General features: G+C 45.3%; 1 protein-coding gene across 1 annotated transcript in view; it reads right to left on the bottom strand.

Annotated features, from left to right (window-relative positions):
- The window catches only part of MYO10 (myosin X), a 207,049-nt gene that overhangs the window by 146,840 nt on the left and 38,571 nt on the right, over positions 1–21,638 (bottom strand). The window contains exon 2 of the mRNA XM_025867451.2: positions 15,483–15,581. Coding sequence (XP_025723236.1) covers positions 15,483–15,581 — 99 coding nt within the window. The remainder of the gene's footprint in view (positions 1–15,482; positions 15,582–21,638) is intronic.

The raw sequence follows: 21,638 nt of genomic DNA, 5'->3' as shown, positions 1-21,638 counted from the left end.
TCGGACAGGATTTGCCCTTTACAAAGGCATGCTGGTAACATTCCCCAGTGGCCTGATCTCTTTTGGAGTCCTTTGTTACAAAAGCTTCCTGAAACTGGGGACAGCATATGTTCCAGCCCATTGTCAGGGGAGTGGAGGTTTCTCAGCATCACCCCATAAACATCTGTCATTAGCTGCCTTTGCAAGAAGGAAAGCAGATGCTTTGGAGCAACCCACCGTGAACTCTGACATAGCAGGAAGGTGGATACATTTCAGAACAGAAGGTCATTCCAGAAGACAAAGATACTTGAATTCTCCAGGGCTGGCTACTCAATTACCCTCCATGGAAGACTTAAAAATACCATTAAATTATTTAAAAATTGTTACGAGAACTATTTGGAACACTCAGACAAGAGCCAGATTAAAGACCAACTTGAACCTCTGAAATGAAATGAAGCCACTGCACTTGGAATATCTAATACAGTCCATGTGCTGAATTCACAAATGTAATGTTGTAGTTTTACAGGGGATTGCACAAGCCTGCTATAAAGTCTTCATGAGGAAATCCTTTGGGGACATTTTTCCCCTCAAAAACTTGTGCGAATATTCCACACCATCATATTACACACTGCGGCGTGCATGGAAGTAATTTAATCTTAAACAAGTTCCCTAAAATGTATTGACAAAGTTATTGTCAATAACTTGAAATTGACACTGAAATTGATATTGAAAAATATCAAAGTAGGACCATTAACAGAAGTTGTTTCAATGACTCATTCCTGCAAAGCAAAGGGAAGAAGGGACTTTGAGTCTACAGATGGCGTCTTGTCCTAGGGAGTCTTGCTTATGCCCCTAGATTCTGTTCAGGGCGAAGACTAGGGAGAGGCAGGTGGTCAGGACACACAATTTATAGCTTGGGGGCGGGGGGCATGCAAATGCAGCATGACCCTGGCTGGGTGCTTCCTTCCATTTTGCACCCTACACACCAGGCTTGCCTTATTCTAGTCCTGGTCCCCTTCCTGGTCCCCGGCCCAGTGTTCTCTCTGCCAGGGCGGCATGGACAGTGGGATGAGACAGTCTATTAAATCAGAGCTGACTCTCAAAAGCTTGGGAGTTCCAACCACAGCTTCTAAATACAGAATCACTCTCCTTCCTTCTCTGGCACCTCACTTAGAAAAGGAGGGCTGTGCATTTGCCTAGCACAGCCAGTGGTAAGTTAATTTAACTCTTCTTCAAAACAGGCATTAGGTGTCAAAATTTGCAGAATAACTTCTGAAAGTTGTGTCTAAGCCCAATCAACTCATTTATTTTTTGCAATACTAAGAGTGGACCTTCCTTGGAAACGTGTTGGGATATAATTAACACACAACACACAGGCTTTCTTATTTTTGCTTTTTTTGCTGTGGTTGGGAGTGGCTCCCCATCAACCAACCACGCCCCCCCCACCCCTAGCCGATTACAGACTAAACCATTGACAGGTGTTAGTATTTTAAACTAAGATCGCCAGACTACGTCTTGTTTTTCGACATCTCTCAAGAACGATCCCTTTATGGTGTAGCAGTCAAAAAAAGGTACTTGGACTGTGTGACTGACCATCTGTGTTTTTAAACAACTTTGGGGAGAAGACTGTGTATTAGATGCTTTTATTTAGAACATGGATTAAAAAAAAACAAACAATCCACACACACAGCCCAACAAGCCCTACAAGCCAGTTCTCAAAATGTGGCTCCCAGACTAGCAGCGGCATCAGCAACACCTGGGAGCCTGTCAGAAATGCCGATTCTCAGGCTCCACTTGAGATGTGCCGAATCAGAAACCCTGGGTGGGGGCCCAGGATCCAGTGGTTTAACAAGCCCTCGGTGGGGGCGTGGGGGCCGGGGGGGGGGGGGGTGGGGCGGAGGCTGATGTTCTGAGGCTTTTCAATTCTGAGAGCCACTGCCCTATAGGTAGCAGGAAATAGGGGTCTTGTCACTGATGACCCTAATCCTCTCGGGCAGGGCATTTCCACCTCGCCAGGACAACAAAATGAGGGGGCTTAACCCCTCATCGATCCCGGGGTTCACAGCAAGGCCTCCACTGGCTGGCTGCAAATCCAGATTCCTGGGCCCACTTCCAGGGAGACTGTACCACTGGGCGGGGGGGGGGGGGGGCAGGGGGGCAGGAATCTCAGGGAGCAGCCCCTCCAGTGTGTCTGATGTGTGTAGTCAGCACTGGAAACCACCAGAAGGCCGCTCACCACTAAATATCACATCGGAAGCAACTGGGTAAAATGATCCTTTAGATGGGGGTCAGCGAACTTCTGTGAAGGGCCAGGGCGTAAAGACGTGAGGCTTCCCGGCTCCTCTCTTGTGCTGCAGTAGTCGGAAGGCAGTCTTAGATGAGAAGTCTGTGAATGGGCACGGCTGCTTAACTTCCAGCACAACTTCTCTAAATTTGAATTTCAGGTCATTTTTCATGCATCATAAAATCTCCTTCTGATGTTTCCAAACATCAAAGAATGCAAAAACCCCTCTTAGCTCGCAGGCAGTTACAAACCCAGGTAGCAGGCCCGGTTTGCCACCGCCTCACGTGAGGCTGCTGGTCCATCAGCTCTGAGGTGAGCAGAGCGTGGGAGACACGCGTACCTTCCAGACGAACAGCTGCCTTCCAACAGGCGGGAGTTATTTTTAAGAACTCGAGTTTACTTCACCTACAGGAAAATTATACGGCTTGGCGAACCACAAAGAACACCGAACGTTTCCACTACCTGAGAAAGTCTGTGGGCGTCCCCCTCCCAGGCAAAATTCCTCAGAAGTGCCCATTCAGTCTGCTTTCTTACCTTTGAAAAGGGCAAATGCAACCAGCTTGAAATAAAAGCTGGAAGCTCACGCTTTCACTGCTGTTTTAAGGAACAGATACTCCTTACATGGAGTCACTAGAAGAGGTCTCCATTGGCCAAAAGCCCCCTTTCCTCCTCCATGTGGGGCAGCTGCTTGGGATCTACCCACCCCTTCTTTTCTAGGCCTCTCATCCAGCCCGGAGTGGGGTAGGGGGTCTTTCCAGGCATGAGGGCAGGCACGCTGCTGGAGAAATGGGGGAAACAAGCTCCTTCCAGGGGAGACACCTTCACCCATCCCCACCCAGGGCCTTGTTCTGAACTCCAGGGCCTTGCCCTCCCTCTCTTGAAAGAGAAACCGGTACGGTTTTCCTCAGAAACAAATGTTAACTCAATTGAGTTGAATTCAAAGACCATCACTGATGGTGTCTGTGCACTTGATTACGGGATTTCAGGAAGCTGCTTTACCGCGGGGATTTCCCCACTGACCAATAAGAACCTTCCAGTATCTTCAGCCGGAAGGAGAGGACCCCAAACACTGGGTTCTGTTCCAGACACAGAAGCGAAAGGGGGTGGAATTATGCGTGAGGGAGAAGGGGAAAACGAAAGAACCCTGCCTGAGGTTCATGCCATCAGAAGGGCCGGCCCCTCCCCGGAGCCCCCAACCCCGCAGGACAGGGGGCAGTCCAGCTGGAAGCAAACGGTAAATGAGACCAGCTCAGGAGAGCAAGGAGGAGTCGTCTCCAAGTTTATCTCAGATCGATACACCCACCGAGTCAGAGGCCCACAGAATCAGGGGGAAACCTTGTTGAAGCACAGACTCTAGGGCCATCTTCACAGAAGAGGACTCAGCAGGTCCGGGGTGACGCCAAGGAACCCGCATTCTTAACAACGATTACGAAGCGGCTCGTCAGAGAACCACACATGGAGAAACACCGCACGAGGGTTTGGGACATTTAAACCCCAAACTCCCACTCTAATGGAGTGTCCAAGGGGAGAGGATGGGAGGAGAGAAGAGTAATGGAAAGATCAGGCAGGTACTCCGTAGAGGGAGAGGAAGACAGACAAACAGAAGGAGCTGTAAGCAAATATAACGTGGGCGGAAGAGACATTTCAGAGAACCACCGACGAAAAGTTCAGAAAAAGAGCTGTGTGGGAAAAATCAAGGCCTAGCAATCACAGGTTACAAACAGCACTTTCTAAGTCCAGGATGCAAATGCTGTGTGTTTTTTTTTTTAATTTTTATTTACTTTTGAGAGAGAGACAGAGAAAGAGACAGAGAACAACGGGAGAGGGGCAGAGGAAGGAGGAGAGAGAGAATCTTTTTTTTTTTTTTTAAAGTTAAGTGTCTTTATTTTTATTTTTTTTTTTTAAAGATTTTATTTATTTATTTGAGAGAGAATGAGAGATAGAGAGCACGAGAGGGAAGAGGGTTAGAGGGAGAAGCAGACTCCCCGCCGAGCGGGGAGCCCGATGCGGGACTCGATCCGGGACTCCAGGATCATGACCTGAGCCGAAGGCAGTCGCCCAACCAACTGAGCCACCCAGGCGCCCAGGAGAGAGAGAATCTTAAGCAGGGCCCATGCTCTGTGAGGAGCCCAAGTCCCAGCTGAGATTCTGATGTCACTGTCTGGGGGCAGAGCCAAGGCTTTTGGTATAGGCTTCCCTGTGAATCAGAGGATGCAGCCAGGGTTGAGAAGGACTGATCGGAAGGAGCATCATGAAAGCAAGCTTGTGAACACAAGACAATGAAACATCAAAATTAAAAAACATGCGGGGCGCCTGGGTGGCTCAGTCATTAAGCGTCTGCCTTCGGCTCAGGTCACGATCCCAGGGTCCTGGGATCGAGCCCCGCGTTGGGCTCCCTGCTCCCTGCTCCGCGGGAAGCCTGCTGCTCCCTCTCCCACTCCCCCTGCTTGTGTTCCCTCTCTCGCTGTGTCTCTATCAAATAAATAAAATCTTAAAAAAAAAAAATTAAAAAACATGATTTTTTTTCTAACCCTTCTATTTCCCTAGAGCAATAAAACAAGATAAAAGCCACCACAGAGGAGGAGGAAGCGGGGGAGACCGCGGGAGAACCAGCCGATCTTGGGAGAGTGACTTCAAGAGAAAGCCCAAAGGTCATGATCAGACAGACACCAAGTGCACTCAATCCCGGGGGGGCCCACAGAGGGGCGCGATCCTGGCCAACAGCCAGGATGAGGAGGGACAGGTGGGAACACCCCCATCCCAAGACGCCCCTGTCCTACTTTGCATTCCTCAAGAACTAACAGAAGTGGGAAGATGGTCCACTCTGGCCCCCAGCCCCAGCTCCCCCAGTCCTCACTGACCAAGTGGGGGCTTGTGGACATGTTATCCCACCAAGCTCGGCTTCCACAGCACTGCGTTATGGCTAAAGACACCTTCTAGGGTAGTTGTGGGGGTTGCAGGGGACAAACAGCTGGAGTGCACCAGCGTGGCTCCTGGCAGAGAGAGTCTACCAGGCAAACCTCCTCCTCGTCCCCGTTACCCATCCCACAGGCCAACCCTGATGAGGAGGACCTGCCTTACAAATGAGGTGCCTCCTTTCCCCACCGCTTGCCAGGGAGGTGATCGAGGGAAGAACGTGATTCCCTAATCCCACCACGGCAGCACCCTGGGTTGGAACTCTGCAAACAAGTTTAAAATTGGGATCCGCCAACAGAGGGCTTCTGCAGCCCCCCAAGGCATGCCGTCCTGCGGGTACCGGGTCTTTGTACACGGACGGGACAGTCAGCTCCCCGTGTGTATCATGGAGTCTTTGGGAAAACTGGCTCCAGATAACAGGCCTATAAATGAATTTTTGGAATGGAATGCAACTCAAGTCACAGACAGACAACCACCTTGATTTGTTTTAACAAATTACCCCTGCTTTTTCTACTGAAATTACAGTACATGGTGCCATGTCTAATTCCTATAAATAATTTGTAAGTCGTTTTCTTTCCAAGTAAGATCTTCACATACATTTTTCATAAAATGATACTTACAACAGTATTTAAGCCTACAAAATAAAGAAGAACCTTTTTTTTTTTTTTTTAAGATTTTGTCAGAGAGAGAGAAAGCGCGAGCACAAGCAGGGGGACTTGGGAGAGGGAGAAGCAGGCTTCCCGCTGAGCAAGGAGCCCGATGTGGCACTTGATCCCAGTACCCTGGCATCATGACTTGAGCCGAAGGTAGGTGCCTGATTGAGCCATCCAGGCGTCCCAAGAAGGATCTAGTCTTGATTTAATGTTTTCTATTTACCTCTCCCGGTCATAAATTGCAACCTGGTCTGAGCTTAGCACACAGGATTAATTAGCTGTGTTCAGTATTCATGGGCATCAAGAAGGCAAGATGGTATCCTGCTTACCTTCAAATATGAGCAATTTAATTTGCTAAGCTAACCACAAAATTGAAAGTAACGATGGGATTGATGGCACCCAACCTCAACCCTTTTCTTCCCGCCTGCCCATGAGCGCAGCTGGAAAGGTCTAGATACACTGCAGGTTCACAGTGGCACAAGTGGAGCGTGCCACCGAGCAGAGCCCGGAACCCCAAAGTCAACTAAAGAGAAGAGACTGGCAGATCAGAGGCAGGCGTGGATACAAACAAACAGACCAAGCCTAAAGGTTGGGAAGAAGAGGCTCAGAACAGAGGAATGAAGAGGCCAAAGTTGAGAGAGATCCACAAAGGAGAAAACGCAAAAGGGAACAATTTGGCCCCTGGAAGGAGGAGAGGAAGCCAGAGAAGGTCATGGCCCATGGCAGAGGCTATATGCATTCTCCTGCAAAAGCATTTACAGAAACAGAGAAAGTGTGCTCAGCTAGAGCCCCCCGGGGGCCAATAAGTACTGCTAATAGCAACCAATTCCCTAGCCACCTGTCTACCTATCCAGTGGTGGGGCAGGGCAGGGGTGGGGCCCAGCTGTTCAGTCCAAAGGGGCTAGGGAAAAAGCCATGGTCTCAAAGAGTCTGAAAAAAGCTGGATTCTAAATCCACTTAGGCTGGATTCAGATAAAGGTACAAGGAGGCAGGCCCCAGAGACCCAGTTCTCTTAAGTCTTACCAATGGATTTTTCACTGGTGCTGGGAATATGGCAGGTAACAACCCAGAAATGGTATGCACTCTTAGCAAGTGAAGGTCTGCAACACTTGACACAGCCCACATTCCTCAGAACACCAACATGTCCTGCAGTGTTTGTTACTATAAATTGCTTCCCATTTCAACATAGATGTTGAAATGTATGGGATAACAATCTTAGATTTCAAAATGCTAAAATTTACAATAGTGGGTAAAATTTACAATACACAGAGCTATGCATATTTGCAAAGACACACGGTTTCTTGCTGGAGCTAGGTGCACTAATAAACAAGCAGACTTTTTTTTTTTTTTTTTTTTTTTACTGTAGTCCCAGAGTGAAAATTAATGGAAACATTTGACTTTCCATCTTTGAGCCACAAGATGCCAAACCAAATTCTTGGAAGAGGTCTAGAGAGTAAGACTCACATGGCTTTCAGAGCATAAAAACATTTTCTCACTCAAAACCAAGTACTCTGGACACACTGCATTTTACTTGGTCTTCAAAGCAAGACTGAAAGTCCCAGTGGTGTTCGGTCTCTGGAGCGTAGACTTCTAAGAAACTCCACGGACTAGTGTTTAATATCCATCTCAGACACGGGTATTTCCAAGATAAAACAGCAAAATGTGGGAAAAGCACAAAGAATTTAAGAGTTTCCCAGCTCAATGCTGTCTTTTTAATATAGCAGCACTGTTTTGATTAAAGCGACTTCCAAGAACAGATGGACCCATACTGAAGTTTCAACAAAAGAAGCCAACACGTCTGATTTTTCACAATTATCTGTCACTTGTCACTAGCATGCCCCTCTTTCCCCTTACTTTTAGATAGCTATGCAGACACCTCCCCTTTGAGAAGGGAAAGGATGGGGCAGCACCATCCACCTCACAGGCACGTCACTTGGCCATTGCCAATGCTCAGGAGTGGTCAGTGTCAGATTCTTCCTCCTAAGAACCTGGATGTGAGGCCTACAGCCATTCTTTCTTGACATTGTCTATTCCTTAAGAAAGGTTACACAAACCAGAATTTCTACTCTGCTCTTATTTCTAAAAGCAGGATAAGAAAAGGTACCCAAGAAGAGAATAGTTTAAAAAGAAACTACATGGGGGGGGGGGGCACCTGGGTGGCTCAGTTGGTTAAACGTCTGCCTTCGGCGCAGATCATGATCCCGGGGTCCTGGGATCGAGTCCCGCATTGGGCTCCCTGCTCCGCGGGGAGTCTGCTTCTTCCTCTGCCGGCCGTTCTCCCTGCTTGGGCACTTGTGTTCTCTCTCTCCACCTCCCCCCCGCCCGGATCAAATAAAAATTAAAAAAAAAATAAAGTTAAAATAAATTACATAGGTAATTAGTGCTTAATGGGTACAGAGTTTCTGTTTTGGGGTGATGAAAAAGTTTTAGAAACAGTGGTGATGCTTTCACACATTGCTAATGTAACTAAAGCCACTAAATTATACACTTAAAAACAGTTAAAATAGTCAATTTTATGTATATTTACCACAAACACACACACACACACACACACACACACACACTCGACAATAGAGGAAACCCAAACTCCAATTCAAAACAGAAAAAATGTATATACATTCATTTTTTTCTTTCAAACTCAAATTTGGATATTCGCAGCAGCAACCCATCATAGCAAATTATTTAGACACCTGGAGAAAATGGAAACCCCAAAAGGAATACAAATGTCACAGCCTGTCACAGCTGTTGACAAACACACATACACAAGAGCAACGGATAAAGATGGCATTGGGACTCCAAAAGCCAAGGCTGTATATTGTTTCAGGGATCTGCTGTGCCTCTCGACTGGACTGCAAGAACACTCCCATTTTGCTAAACTTTACTGTCAGCCATCTGGAAAACTCGATCTCTTATTCTATCTTGAAGTCATAAACATATCAATAAAGCTAGGACACAAAGCTAAAATAGAGGGTGGTCATGAACACGTTCTTGGGTCAAACCACTTGGAACTGCCAATATTCAACCCTCTCAGCCTGGTGAGATGGCAATTTCATATGGTTCAACCGGACCTACAGGTTAATTTGGTTGGAAGCAGCCATTGCAATACAGGGGACACTTGAGTCTTGCAAGGCTACAAGGGGCAAAAATATAACTAATCCATGTTTCCTTCCTTTTGAAAACAAAATGAGTAAGATTTCCCCCAAAATAGGTGCATTAATGAGAAAGTTAATCTTCACAAAAAATTTAAAAATTGAGAAGGTGATAGAAGATACTTTAAACAACAACAATATAGAATTGGAATTATACATAGGCCAGCTGTCTAGAAAGCGTCTGTCCTGTTGTCCACAGCTTGGCTGAGACTCGCAGCACCCCGGGGACACCACCTCGGCATCATGAATGCTGTCCCCATCTTCCTACATTTAAGTGTCTCCCTGCTGGTCTCCCCCTTCCTCTCCCACTCATGTGAGTGGCCCCGGGGGGCCCTGGGCCAACCCACCCCCCAACCCCGGGCAGCCACACCAACCGCCAAGCACACAGAAGGGACCTGTCTCCACAGGCAGCTGCCTCAGCCCACAGCTGGCTTTGCGTGTGAAGCATGGAATGCTGAAATCCAGGGCATTCCCGAGCTCTCAGGGGCCAGCTGGGCTGTCAGCTTCTTTTCGGATGAAATTTTTAATTCAGTTAAAATATCTCCGATCCACCCCTTTGCGTTAACAATCAGATCCAATCTGTCGGCCCCGGAAGGGCAATCACAGAGTTCTGGCTGTCTGCCTCCTGCCAGGGTGTGGGGCCAGGGTGCTGTGTGGTGCTGTGAAGCAGGAGAGGTGCTGGGCTGCCCCACTGTCCCTTCTCCAGCTCTCAGCAGGCTTGGGGGAGACTTCCCCAGGACCCAGGCGTGGACGCGCATGGTCCACGAACATCACGTACTGCACGTTCCCTGCAAGGGACACAAAAAGGCACCCGTGGGGGCAAAGTGAAGGGAAAACCGCAAAGAAAAACAGCTGGGCAGGATAGAGAGTGAGAAAATGACCAAGAAATGCAACAACAACAAAAGAATCCCCTACTAATCCCTTATCAAGTTTCACAAAATTGGGCCCACACTATTAATTCCAACAAGTCAACACTGGAAGGTCAAACCAAAAAGGTTAGGGACAGCTATAAATGGGAGGTGTGATCGTCAGCATCTAGTAGTGTGTCTTCTGCCTAGCTGGAGGAAGTCTGACTTTTCCGCTGGGTGGGGCGGACTTGAGAGTATCAGGCAATCTAATGGCCTTTTCGTGAATTAATCAAATGAGAACAATAACTTTTTAAACCCAAATCTAATCACACTCGTTGCAAGCCAATAAAGAGAGAAGGGCGAGGGGGAGGGCATTTACTTGTAGACTGGGGGTGATTAAATCCCCAGCCAGGAAAATATTTCTGAAGACCCCGTAGAGAGACAATGCAAACAAAAAATCCCACAGAATCACTGCCTAGAGTAATTGCCTTGATTAAGTTTACTGGGGTAAGTTGAATAACTACCCCCCTAAAACACAATTAGGTAAACTGATATCACTGTAAGCTGTTTCAGAGCAATCAAATTAGGCTCTTCTCAGAAAAGAGAATAGCTCACTCTCAAAGTGAAAAATCTAATTTAGAACTTATTACTCAGTTTACAATGTTCCTAACGGGTGCTGTCGTGATGGCCCATGCACCTCGCTAGTGTTCCAGAAAAGACCACTGTTCGAGGCCGTCTTCCATCTTACACTTCCGTAAGAGTTGATTTTCTAGCCACACCCACACCCTGCAAAGTCGTGGTGCTCTTCCAAAACTCTGTCCGCAGCTTAACGCCCAAGAAGACACGGACAGGCATACCTCGGAAAAATTGCAGGTTCGGTTCCAGAACCTCACAATCAAGTGATTCGAACGAATCTTTTGGTTTCCCAGTGCACATAAAAGTTACGTTTACACTATACTGTCAACTACTAGGTGTGCAACAATACCTAAAAACGCACATAAGCGGCTGCCTTCGGCTCAGGTCATGATCTCGGGGTCCTGGAATTGAGCCCCACGTCGGGCTCCCTGCTCAGCAGGGAGTCTGCTTCTCCCTCTCCCTCTGCCTCTCCCCCTGCTCATGCTCTCTCTGCATCTCTGTCTCAAATGAATAAATAAAATCTTTTAAAAAGAATGCTAGCCATCATCTGAGCTTTCAATGAGTCATAATCACTGATAACAGATCACCATAACAAATACAATAACGAAAAAGTTTAAAATGTGGCAAGAATTACCAAAATGTGACACAGAGACACATAGTGAGCAAATGCTGTTGGAAAACGTGTCACCAACAGTCTTGCTCAAGCAGGGCTGTCACAAACCTTCAATCTGCAAAACGTAAAAACAAACAAAAGGCAATCTCTGCAAAGCTCAGTAAAGCAAAGGGCAATAATACAACGTATGCCTAGAACGAACTTTCAGGGCAAGTGCTGACCTGCCCAGGCGCTATGTTCTCCACAGGCCACAACTATGCATAGTTTTCAACAAAGTGTGCTAGCGCGTCCCCTGCACATTTCTTTTTCCATCTGCAAATACTTCACGGCGAGTAGAGCATAAGTTATAAATCAAATGGGAACGTTTTGGTCCTCTCTATTCCCTGGACCAACCTATAGTAGTTTAACTTTTAGTGTGGAATGGAATTTTAAGTTAACAGTGAAACCATCTCTCTGGCCAACTCCCCCCCCCCAAAAAAAAACCCCCCAAAATCAAAAAAAAGCTGAGTGCATGTGCAAAATTATCAGAGACTAAATGAAATCGGTGAATGTACCCTTCAGTGCTCTCACAAAAAACACATTATTATCTCCTACCTACCCAGGGTCCCTGAGGTCCCACTTTAGGATTTTAGTGACACATGGCTCTGCTTGGCTTCCAACACTAAACAGGACTTCAAAATGGTTTTTTGATCCACTGGAGAATCATTTTGCTGCCGTCAGCACCACGCCAGCCATGCTCGGGGCGAAATGGTTGTAGGAAGGAAGGGCACAGAGCAAGGAGAACGGAAGAGCTTTGGAAAACTAAAGAAAAGTGTTCTAGCTTCACCTAAAGCCCTCCTTCTTTTCTCTCTGCTTCCTCTACAACCCTGGGTCCAATGGTCCACATACAGGATTTGAGAGTTCTTCCAGCTCTCACCATAGGCAATCACGACCCCAAGGCAGTTCTCAGGAACACCCTCTACACCCTTGCTACTCAAATGTGGTTCATGAACCAGCAGCATCAACATCAGCGGGGAGCTTGTGAAAAATGCAGACTCTCAGGCCCTACCCCAGACCTGCCAATCAGAATCTGCAGCTGAACAGGACCCCTGGTGATGCACATAACATCAGAGTTAGGGCAGACTAATAGTTTCATAAGCTTTTGTTTCTCTGAGGTCACATTTTTCCGAAAAAAATGTCACCAGAATGGTGGTGGGTTTTTTTTTTTTTTTTTTTTTTTAAGATTTTATTTACTTACTTGACAGAGAGCACAAGTAGGCAGAGCAGCAGGCAGAGAGGGAGGGAGAAGCAGGCTCCCCGCTGAGCACGGAGCCGGGCGCGGGGTTTGATCCCAGGACCCTGGGATCATGACCTGAGCCGAAGGCAGCCACTTAACCGACTAAGCCACCCAGGCGCCCCCAGAATGGTTTTTAAAAATGCAGAAAAATACCCATTGGACAGCTTTTCCCAGTTACCATTGGACCTCAAACACTGAATTTTTTTTTTTTATTGTGGTAAGATGTACAAAAGAACAAAATAATGTACCACTTTAACCATTTAAGTGTTCAGTTCAGTGGCATTAAAGCACATGGACATTGTCCTACAACCATCTCCACGGCCACCTTCAGAATGTTCCCAAACTGAAACTGTACCCATTAAACAGTAACTCTTCATTCTACCTCCCCCTGCCTCCCCGCACACTGATTTCTTCACATCCTTTAATAAATGGAGTTAAAAGTAGCCAATACCGGCGACTGGGTGGCTCAGATGGTTAAGCGTCTGCCTTCGGCTCAGGTCATGATCCCAGGGTCCTGGGATCGAGTCCCGCATCGGGCTCCCTGCTCCTTGGGAGCCTGCTTCTCCCTCTGCTTCTCTCTCTCTCTCTCTCTCTCTCTCTCTCTCTCTCTCTCTCCCCCCTCTGTCTCTCATGAATAAATAAATAAAAAATCTTTAAAAAAAAAAAAAAAAAAAGTAGCCAATACCTTGAAAAGTTACCACAGACAGGCTTGAGGACGACAAGGCCATGTTCTGTATCTTGGACCCTGATTCCTTCAAGAATCTGCCCCTGCCCAGTTCCAGAGTTGCTGTTCCTGTCCTGGGGACTGGAACCCGTCCAGGAACGTCTCCTAATCACCGGTGAGTACGTGGGCAGGTTCCACAGTGAGCTTGCGATGGGAGGAGAGAAGAGGTCAGGAAGGAAAGATGCTGGATTCTTGATCCAAGTCTGAATCCAATTCTTCCCATCTTGTGTCACCCTTCTTGCTTAGACCCTGTTAATTCCTACACACACCTCCGAGCTCATTATACTTGGGAATGACAGAGTGGACAACATAAGACCAAGTATTTGATGACCGACAGAAGATGAAAAGTGAAAGTTGAGAGTTGCTTTCACATTTAAGTGCATGTTATTCTGCTTTAGTTGTTTTGAAGCCCACAGTCTCTAAATACCGTCAGCAGGGAGCACATCTACTGGCCTGACCACCCCACTCACCCCCACTCACTGAGCTGTTCATTAGCTGGGACTGAAAATGGCTTCACGAGGCACACAGTTCAGACCTTGTGTCATCGACAGCAGCCCTAAAGGGCTGTAGTTGCCATGTTAGCCTCTGGCGAGCACGGTGTAGTTAGATGGGAACAGAAAGCATCTTAGAACCTCACGGACACCATGTCAAGCAAAATACGCCAACCACAAAAAAAAGGAAAAATACTGGGTGCGATCCTTCCTCTCACATGAAGTTTCTAAAGTAATCAAAGTCAGAGACAGAGGGTAGAAGGGTGGATGCCAAGAACTGGTGGGAGGAGAGATGGGGAATTGCTGGGTGGGTACAGAGTCTCAGTATTGCAAGATGAAAAAGTTCTAGAGCTCTCTTGCACAACAGTATGAAGATACTTAACGCTATTTAAGTATACACTTAAAAATGGTTACGCCTAATGTTATGTGTTTTTACCACAATTTTTTTTTTTTTTTAAAGAGGGGGGAAAAGTTAAAAAGAAAAAAGAATTGTCTTTGGGATTCCACTAACAATCTATTTTACAACACTTTCAGGAAGAGTTACATCAAGTCAGGTACACTGTTGAAATACGGTTTTCCTTTTTTTCTATCACCTTGAAAAGTATGTACAGAACCTAAGAGGAAGTGATTTCTCATCTGGGTCAAGTGGGAAGGGAGGACGGGCAGGATAATGGCAAGACAGACAAATGCTGACGAACCCGACACGGGAATGTACACACTTAAGCCTGACGAAAGTCACTTAGCCTGTCCTTAGTTTACAGATCATACTGCACAACCCGAGAATCTAATGAGAAGGAAACCAGGCTGGGCAGCAGTTCCAGCGTCCACACTGGCAATGACCATGAGACTCGTGATCTATCTGCCCCATTCCCCATCCCCCGCAACCGCCATCGACCAAACCCAGCTAGGTCTACACCACCAAACGCTCATCAACTACTCAAGACTCTCAGATGACAAAGAAACCGAGGAATTATAAGACAGCCCAGTAACATCACTGTTTATTAAGCCATGAAACGAGAAAGGTACCACCAAGTGGACTCTCTCTAAGAGGTTGATAACCACGTAGCCCACCTGCCTTAAACTACTTGACACTGACCCTGAAGGTTTTGTTCTCAACAAAACTTGCAATCCAGATTCAGAAACCGTGAGTTTTAAATACTGGCAAAGGACATCCTTCTCTCTGTAGGTCTTAAATTTTGCCAAGTGTCTCTGAAAAAGGGATCCATTTGTGATATTAAAATTAGTTTCCTTAATAAAATGGAGACACCAGCCTTCTTTTACAATCGCCCAATTATAACCAGTGAGCTAGTTTCTGGATTCATGTATTTGTTTTCACTGATACAGCTTTTAGGTTACACTAAAGAACAGGGAACCAGAAGCAGTGGATGATGCCCCCTACGGAAGGAACCTCTTCATTTGACCAAGAAGGTGGACAAGGAAGCTCAGCTGAGGTGGTGTAGCCCATCTTGTTCTTACAAGGAACCATCACTACCTACATTCCCACCGACAGACCCATAGTCCAACACTCTAGGAAATGGAAGAATTTTAAGGGAAAGTGGTAAGGAAACCAATATGCAAGTATCAATAATTGTGAAGTGTTTCTCAAATTGCTTGCACCCTATACGTCTGTTTCTTTGACGAGATTCCCAGGAACCAGCCAAGTGGAGCGCTTTTCTGTCTTGTCCTGGTTGGAACACTTTGTACGTTCCATCTGGAGAATTTTATTGCATCTCTCACACACTTGAGGTGTATGTTCTACATTCTTTTCAAGATGTGGTTTTCCCCACTTAGGAAAAGACGTCTGGGTATGGGGGGGGGGGCGCGGTTAGGGGGAGGCGAGCCCACATGTGCTCCTGGAGGACAACTTCCAGAAGCAGAACACAGATGTCGGGAAGCTGCAGACACGTGCTCACCTGACCATAGTCTGTCCGGAAGACCACGACGCCCTCTGCACAGGAATTGACAGTACTTGGAAAATGCTGGCCATTTTCTCTCAGCCAGACCCGTGTCCCCTGTAAACAAAACAAAGAAGGTTTAACTAGGAGTCTGGGTTGCGTTTCGTGGCAAATCACCACTCTCAAAATCACTGACTACTACAGTCCTTTAAGAAAAAACAACAACTTTTTAAAAAAGCAAACATTTTTCTCAGACAAGAATGACTGCAGAAAGTGTGAGGCACAGCCTTCACCAGAGACAAGCATGACTGAGCGTCCCACCAGAGAACACGGAGAAGGGGGCGAGAAAATAGTAGGCCCTGTGTTGCTGAAATGCAAGTGGTTTATGTGGACGATCTCATTTCACTCACAAAGGCCCCTGAGACAGGCACTGTCACCACTCTACAGATGGGACACCTGAAGGCCTCAAGACAGAGCAACTTGCCCAGCATCACCAGAAAGAACGAACCTGACCCCAGGCAGCTGGGTTCCAGAAACGAGTTTAACCAGGTCGCTACCTTGTTCCCCCCATGGCACTGAAAACTCTTTGGGATCTGCTGGCTCCCCTCGTCCCAGCTCCAAGCCCTTGCCCATCTGGACGGCATTCAAACAGTCTGCTGACTTCCTACTGGTACCAAATCCATGTGTCAAATCAACTCTCCAAGAGAGGGACTCAAGTTTTAGGAAAGATCAGAACCCAATCCACCAGGGTGAAGTTTGCTAGGATTCCACCAAAACACCCAACGCACTCCAGTGTTCAGAACTGCAGCTCAAGACAGAAACTTCCAGATCCTATTGTTTTCACCCGGGGCCTATTTTTTGGCGTTGATTTTATTTCCATTTTTTATGTCCCTACTGGACAAATGAAACAAGCATAGTATTTACCTTTCCAACGATGAATTTCCTCTTCCTCTGATTTCACAACATGAAAAACACTCGTTTCCAAGAACAAGTGATCCAAGTGATAAAAGTTTGAAGAAATCACTGGGTGTTACTGGTCAAATTATAAAGAATTATCTGTATGATGTATGCCCGCGTGACGGAACGTAACACTAAACTTAAATTTCTCAAGTTATTACTAATTTGCTCAATTTCATCAATCCCAACAAAAATGACACTAACCAAGGACATCCTTACGATGCAGTGTGTTCATGTGGAAATACTATACCTAAGTTATCACTTGAAATGGCACTTACATGGAACTTTTTCTAGAACTTTCAACCTCATTTTATTGGGCTACTTAATTTGTTTTGATTTCAAAAGTTAAGTGAAATATTTAAAATGTATTGGTTATAGTATATTCAACTTGCCATTTAAGGGGCTACTACTAGTCTCTTAACACAGAGTTGGCAGGGGATAAATAATATAGAAGTAAACTCATCACTTTATGCTACTTTATATTTTATTTTATTTTATTTTATTTTTTGAGAGAGAGAGAGCACTGGGGGGAGAGGGGCAAAGGGAGAGGGAGAGACAGAATCTTAAGCAGGCTCCACACCCAGCACGTAGCCCAATGCAGGGCTCCATCTCACAACCCTGAGATCATGACCCAAGCTGAAATCAAGAGTCGTACACTTAACCGACTGAGCCACCTGGGCACCCGCACGTTATGCTACCTTAAATTATGTTTATCAGTAGCAAAAATAGTAGCTAACTTCCAGTAATGGAGTGCCCATGATGTGTCACGGTCAAGTGCTAAGAGCCTCAAGGACACTGGATTTAATACTAACCCTCAATAAGCTAGGAATCCCGCCTCCAGGAGGAAACTGAAGCTCAGAGCCCAAGTCAGCTTCCCATCACACAGCTGATCCCTCCAATTCCTGACCCCATGCTCTTTCCACACATCATACTATTTGTCTCCTTAAAGTAATTCATAAATTAAATGAATGAAACAATGCACAATCAAAATATAACAACACAGGGGTGCCTGGGTGGCTCAGTTGTTAAGCGTCTGCCTTCGGCTCAGGTCATGATCTCAGGGCCCTGGGATCGAGTCCTGCATCGGGCTCCCTGCTCAGCAGGAAGCCTGCTTCTCCCTCTTCCTGCCACTCCCCCTGCTTGTGCATGCGCTGTCAAATAAAAAAAAATAAAATCTTTAAAAATATATATAACACAGAAGTCACTTTAAGTGGCCAGTTATCTCACACACAACCACCTGTTCTCTTTTACCCTGCCAGGAGGGAAAATTTAAGAAGATACAAAAATCTGACTTGGGGCCCTTGGCTGGCTCAGTCGGTACAGCAGGCGACACTTGATGTCGGGTTGTAAATTTGAGTCCCACGTAGGGTGTAGAGATTATTTAAAAATTACGAAAAATAAAAAATAAAAAAAAAATCTGACTTAAAAATTACTCCCTTGGTGCCAATGATGACCTTGTTTACACCAGCCAAGAGCTAGAACTTTTGCTGTCACCACCCCTACTCGGCATTCCAAGTCACCCCTGAGTCTGGTCAAAGTATTTGGGGCCAGCTCTCCTGTTCCCTGTGACTGGCTCTCCCAGCATGGGCTGTTACAACCCTACGGAAGCCCTCCCCACCGGCATTCCCTTTCTCCTTATTATGCAGCTTTTAAGGTATTAACTCTGTACTTCAACCTTCCCTCCAAAGAGGGGCTGAAATCCTCCACCATCATATACAGCAACAACAGTGAATATGAACTAGTTCTCTTTAAATCCAGAAGCCTGCCTTATTTAAAGGACACCCAGAACATCAACAGGGGTGAGTTCCCATCTCTGCAGGAGTCACTCCCGTCCCTCTGACAGGTGGTTCTGCCTGAAACACAGGTAACACCAAGAATTTGCCTGTCAGTCCTGATTTATTTAGCAAACAGCTGCTGCCAAAAACAACGTTCACTTCCGCCATCCTCTAAGACTGTTCTCTTGCATATCACTCCACACCAAAACTACATTATCTGTAATGATCTAGAAAAGGACTTCCAAGTGCCTGAACTACTTTTTTTATGTAAGTGATCTCTACACCCCACGTGGGGCTTGAACTGAGGACCCTGAGATCGAGCCGCATGCTCTACTAAGACAGCCAGGTGCCCCATTTCTACCCTCTTTAATTTACACACCGGAGACTACAACATTTTAAAGCTCTGAAATACCTACACACATTCAAATGGAAACTTTCAAAGTTCTATAAGGTGAGAACTTTTACGCATCAGGTAAAGTCATGAAACAATTCACAGTCTCCTGTCTCCTCAGTCTGAAGTCCAAAGCACTGTTTGCTATGACCATCACCTGTACCGTGTAAATCAAAATGGATTTCATGTGTTTCCCATTTATTAAAAGCGTCTTAAGAATCAAATATTTTATTATGAAACACTGCTGAATTAATATAAATTGTCACGAGGATTAACATAAATCTCTCCTGACTTCCAGAAGCTACACAGCTCACAGTTTCTTTCCCTTGAGTTGTGTTGTGGTAATTTTTACCTCCTGTGAAGGTACTATAAAGCCCTTTGTTGACACAGTCCTACACAATCAAACACACGGTTCAACTTCCTTAGTCCAAAGGTCTTTTTCAATAGGTGCGAAGAGCTGCTGATAAGGGAGATCTAGGAAATCCGCCTGGACTGCAAACCTCAAGCCCACTGGCCAGCTCCACGAGGCCTACAGTAGCTGTCTTCCACAGGTAGGAAGGGAAACGCATTCAAAACACTCCCTTTGTTCCTTGAAAAGGCTTAAACTGGCAATTTTCATGAAACCGGAACTACAGAGTAAAACTAAAGTGGATATTTTTACATAGATTGTTCTTGGAGTTTCTGAGCCCCCAAATGTTCTGCCTCCATTCTATTCGAATAGAACACATATGTCCAGGTCCAGGAAAGAGGCCACCCACAAGGCATTTGAAAATGAAGTCACAAGCAGACATTTACCAGATCATCCAAGTTTGTGTGGGGAAGAAAAATTTGCCCACCATATGCAAGCCATTATATTCTGTCATTGTTAAATAAGGCTGATAATTTAATGCACAATACAGGCAAACTAGCATATGGAGAAAGCTCACAATTTGAGTTAAAAACGTCTTTATAAGTTTGATCATAAAATACAGTTTATTAAAACTTGGGTAAGTTTTCATCCTAATCTCTGGGATGGATATGTGTGAAATTTAACAGCTAAAAATTTTTCTGCACGTAATCACCAGTAACATTTTTACAATACAAAGCACTTGCACAAAAGCTCCCATTCTCCTTTGATCTGGAGCAATCCTGTAAGATGGGATGGTATTACTTGCCTCCCTATCTCCAAAAATGAGGTTCATAGAGGTTCCACTTTCCATTACCAACAAATGATTTCCTGGATAGAATAATAAAAAAAAAAAATACTGACTGTACCAAGTGTTGGTGAGGATGTAAAATGGTACATCCGCTTTAGAAAACAGTTTGGCAGTTTCTTAAAAAGCTAAACACAATCTAACATAGGTTCCCATAATTCAACGCCTAGAGATCTACCGCCTTAAAAGAAATGTTTCAAAAAGTCTTGCATGCAGGGATGCCTGCGTGGCTCAGTGAGTTAAGCTTCTGCCTTGAATTCAGGTCATGATCTCAGGGTCCTGGGATCGCTCCCTGTTCAGTGGGGAGTCTGCTTCTCCCTTGGGCCACTGTGCCCATCCCTGGTCATGCTTGCTGTCCCTAACAAATAAAATCTTAAAAAAAAAAAAAAAAAGTCTTGCATGCAAATACTTGGAGCCACATCATGAATAGCAAAATACTAAAAATCATTCAAATGACCATTAACTGGTATAGAGACAAACAAAATGTAATAAATCCATACAATGGAACTCTTCCAAATCATTAAAAAAAAAAAAAGCTGATTTCCAAACCTACATACTTCTCAATTGTACACACGCATATTCTTAACCATTCTGTAATGGGAAAAACCCAATCGTGTCTCTATAACTGGGCAATGAGAGAACAAGAAACATACACAGACGCACACACACACCCACAAGCATTCAGAGCTGAGTGAGAACTCTGAAGATCTGTGTTGAATTCAAGTCCCTGCTCTCCACTAATGTCAACGAGGGGCTGAGAGACCACACGGGAGACTTGCCCAAACTAATCGAAAGATGAGACTATGGTAGATTGTATCATTGTCTCACGGTGCTTAATTATTAGCCACTCACCCTGGAAGATAATCATAAATCCCCAGCCCATTGCTGACTTGCGGTGCCTCCTCCCTGGGCAAGGAATTTTATCTGGCTCTTTCCCACCACCATGGCAACATGAAGCAGCCTGCAATTTTTACCTCCTGGCCCTCTATACAAAATGTTTGCTGATCCCTACTTGAAGGTTAAGAAGATAAAATCACCAGCATAGATTTCAATCTACTGTTAAAAAGTACTGCATTTCCCTTCTGATTTTAAAAATGATTTTCTCTTTTGAACTCTGGCTGAAAAAAAAAATTTAAGTTTAAAAATAAGGTAGGGAAACAACCCTAAAAAGAGATAATGATGATGAGCTTTAAATACCATGCTGTGTGGCATGTTCTAATTACAGATTCACAGAAAAGAGAACATTCTTTACTCAAACACACAACTCAGTCTCAGTGCCAGAACAGCACCACACCTAACTTTTCTTACTTGGCCCGTGTTAATAAGCACCACGGTTCAGGATTCTCTAACGACCTACATGACAAAGTCACAATTTGTTTGAAACGTGATTTTTTTTTTTTAAAAGACAAAGGGATCAAACCATTCTGTAATGGCTAAATTAATAGGACTATTTAAATCTATAGTAGGGGCGCCTGGCTGCCTCAGCTGGTAAAGCATGCGACTCTTGATCTCAGGGTCTTGAGTTCAAGCCCCACAACAGCTACAAAGCTCAGTTAAACAAAAAAAAAAAAAAAAGAAAAGAAAAGAAAGAAAGAAAAGAAAAAAACATTAAGATTAATTAAATCTGTAATAAACTCAGCAGCCAAAGGATTTTGTCTGCAATGACTTCTAACCTGGCATCTTTTAAGATATCTAACACCGAAGGCTGCAGGGGCAAGGTCTGGGGGACCACGTTCCTGACCCTATCGAATTCCAGAAACTGGATGTGGATATTACAGTACCAAGGATTTAAATAGCACTTTTCCTCCATTTTTTTAAATCAAGTTATAATTGACAAATAACATTATATTAGTGTCAG

The sequence above is a fragment of the Callorhinus ursinus genome, unplaced genomic scaffold (assembly GCF_003265705.2).
Source record: "Callorhinus ursinus isolate GAN/ISIS: 27379988/994484 unplaced genomic scaffold, GSC_fseal_2.0 scaffold3, whole genome shotgun sequence".
NCBI lineage: Eukaryota > Metazoa > Chordata > Mammalia > Carnivora > Otariidae > Callorhinus > Callorhinus ursinus.
The sequence above is the reverse complement of the archived record's forward strand: the minus strand, read 5'-3'. Positions and strand labels throughout refer to the sequence as shown.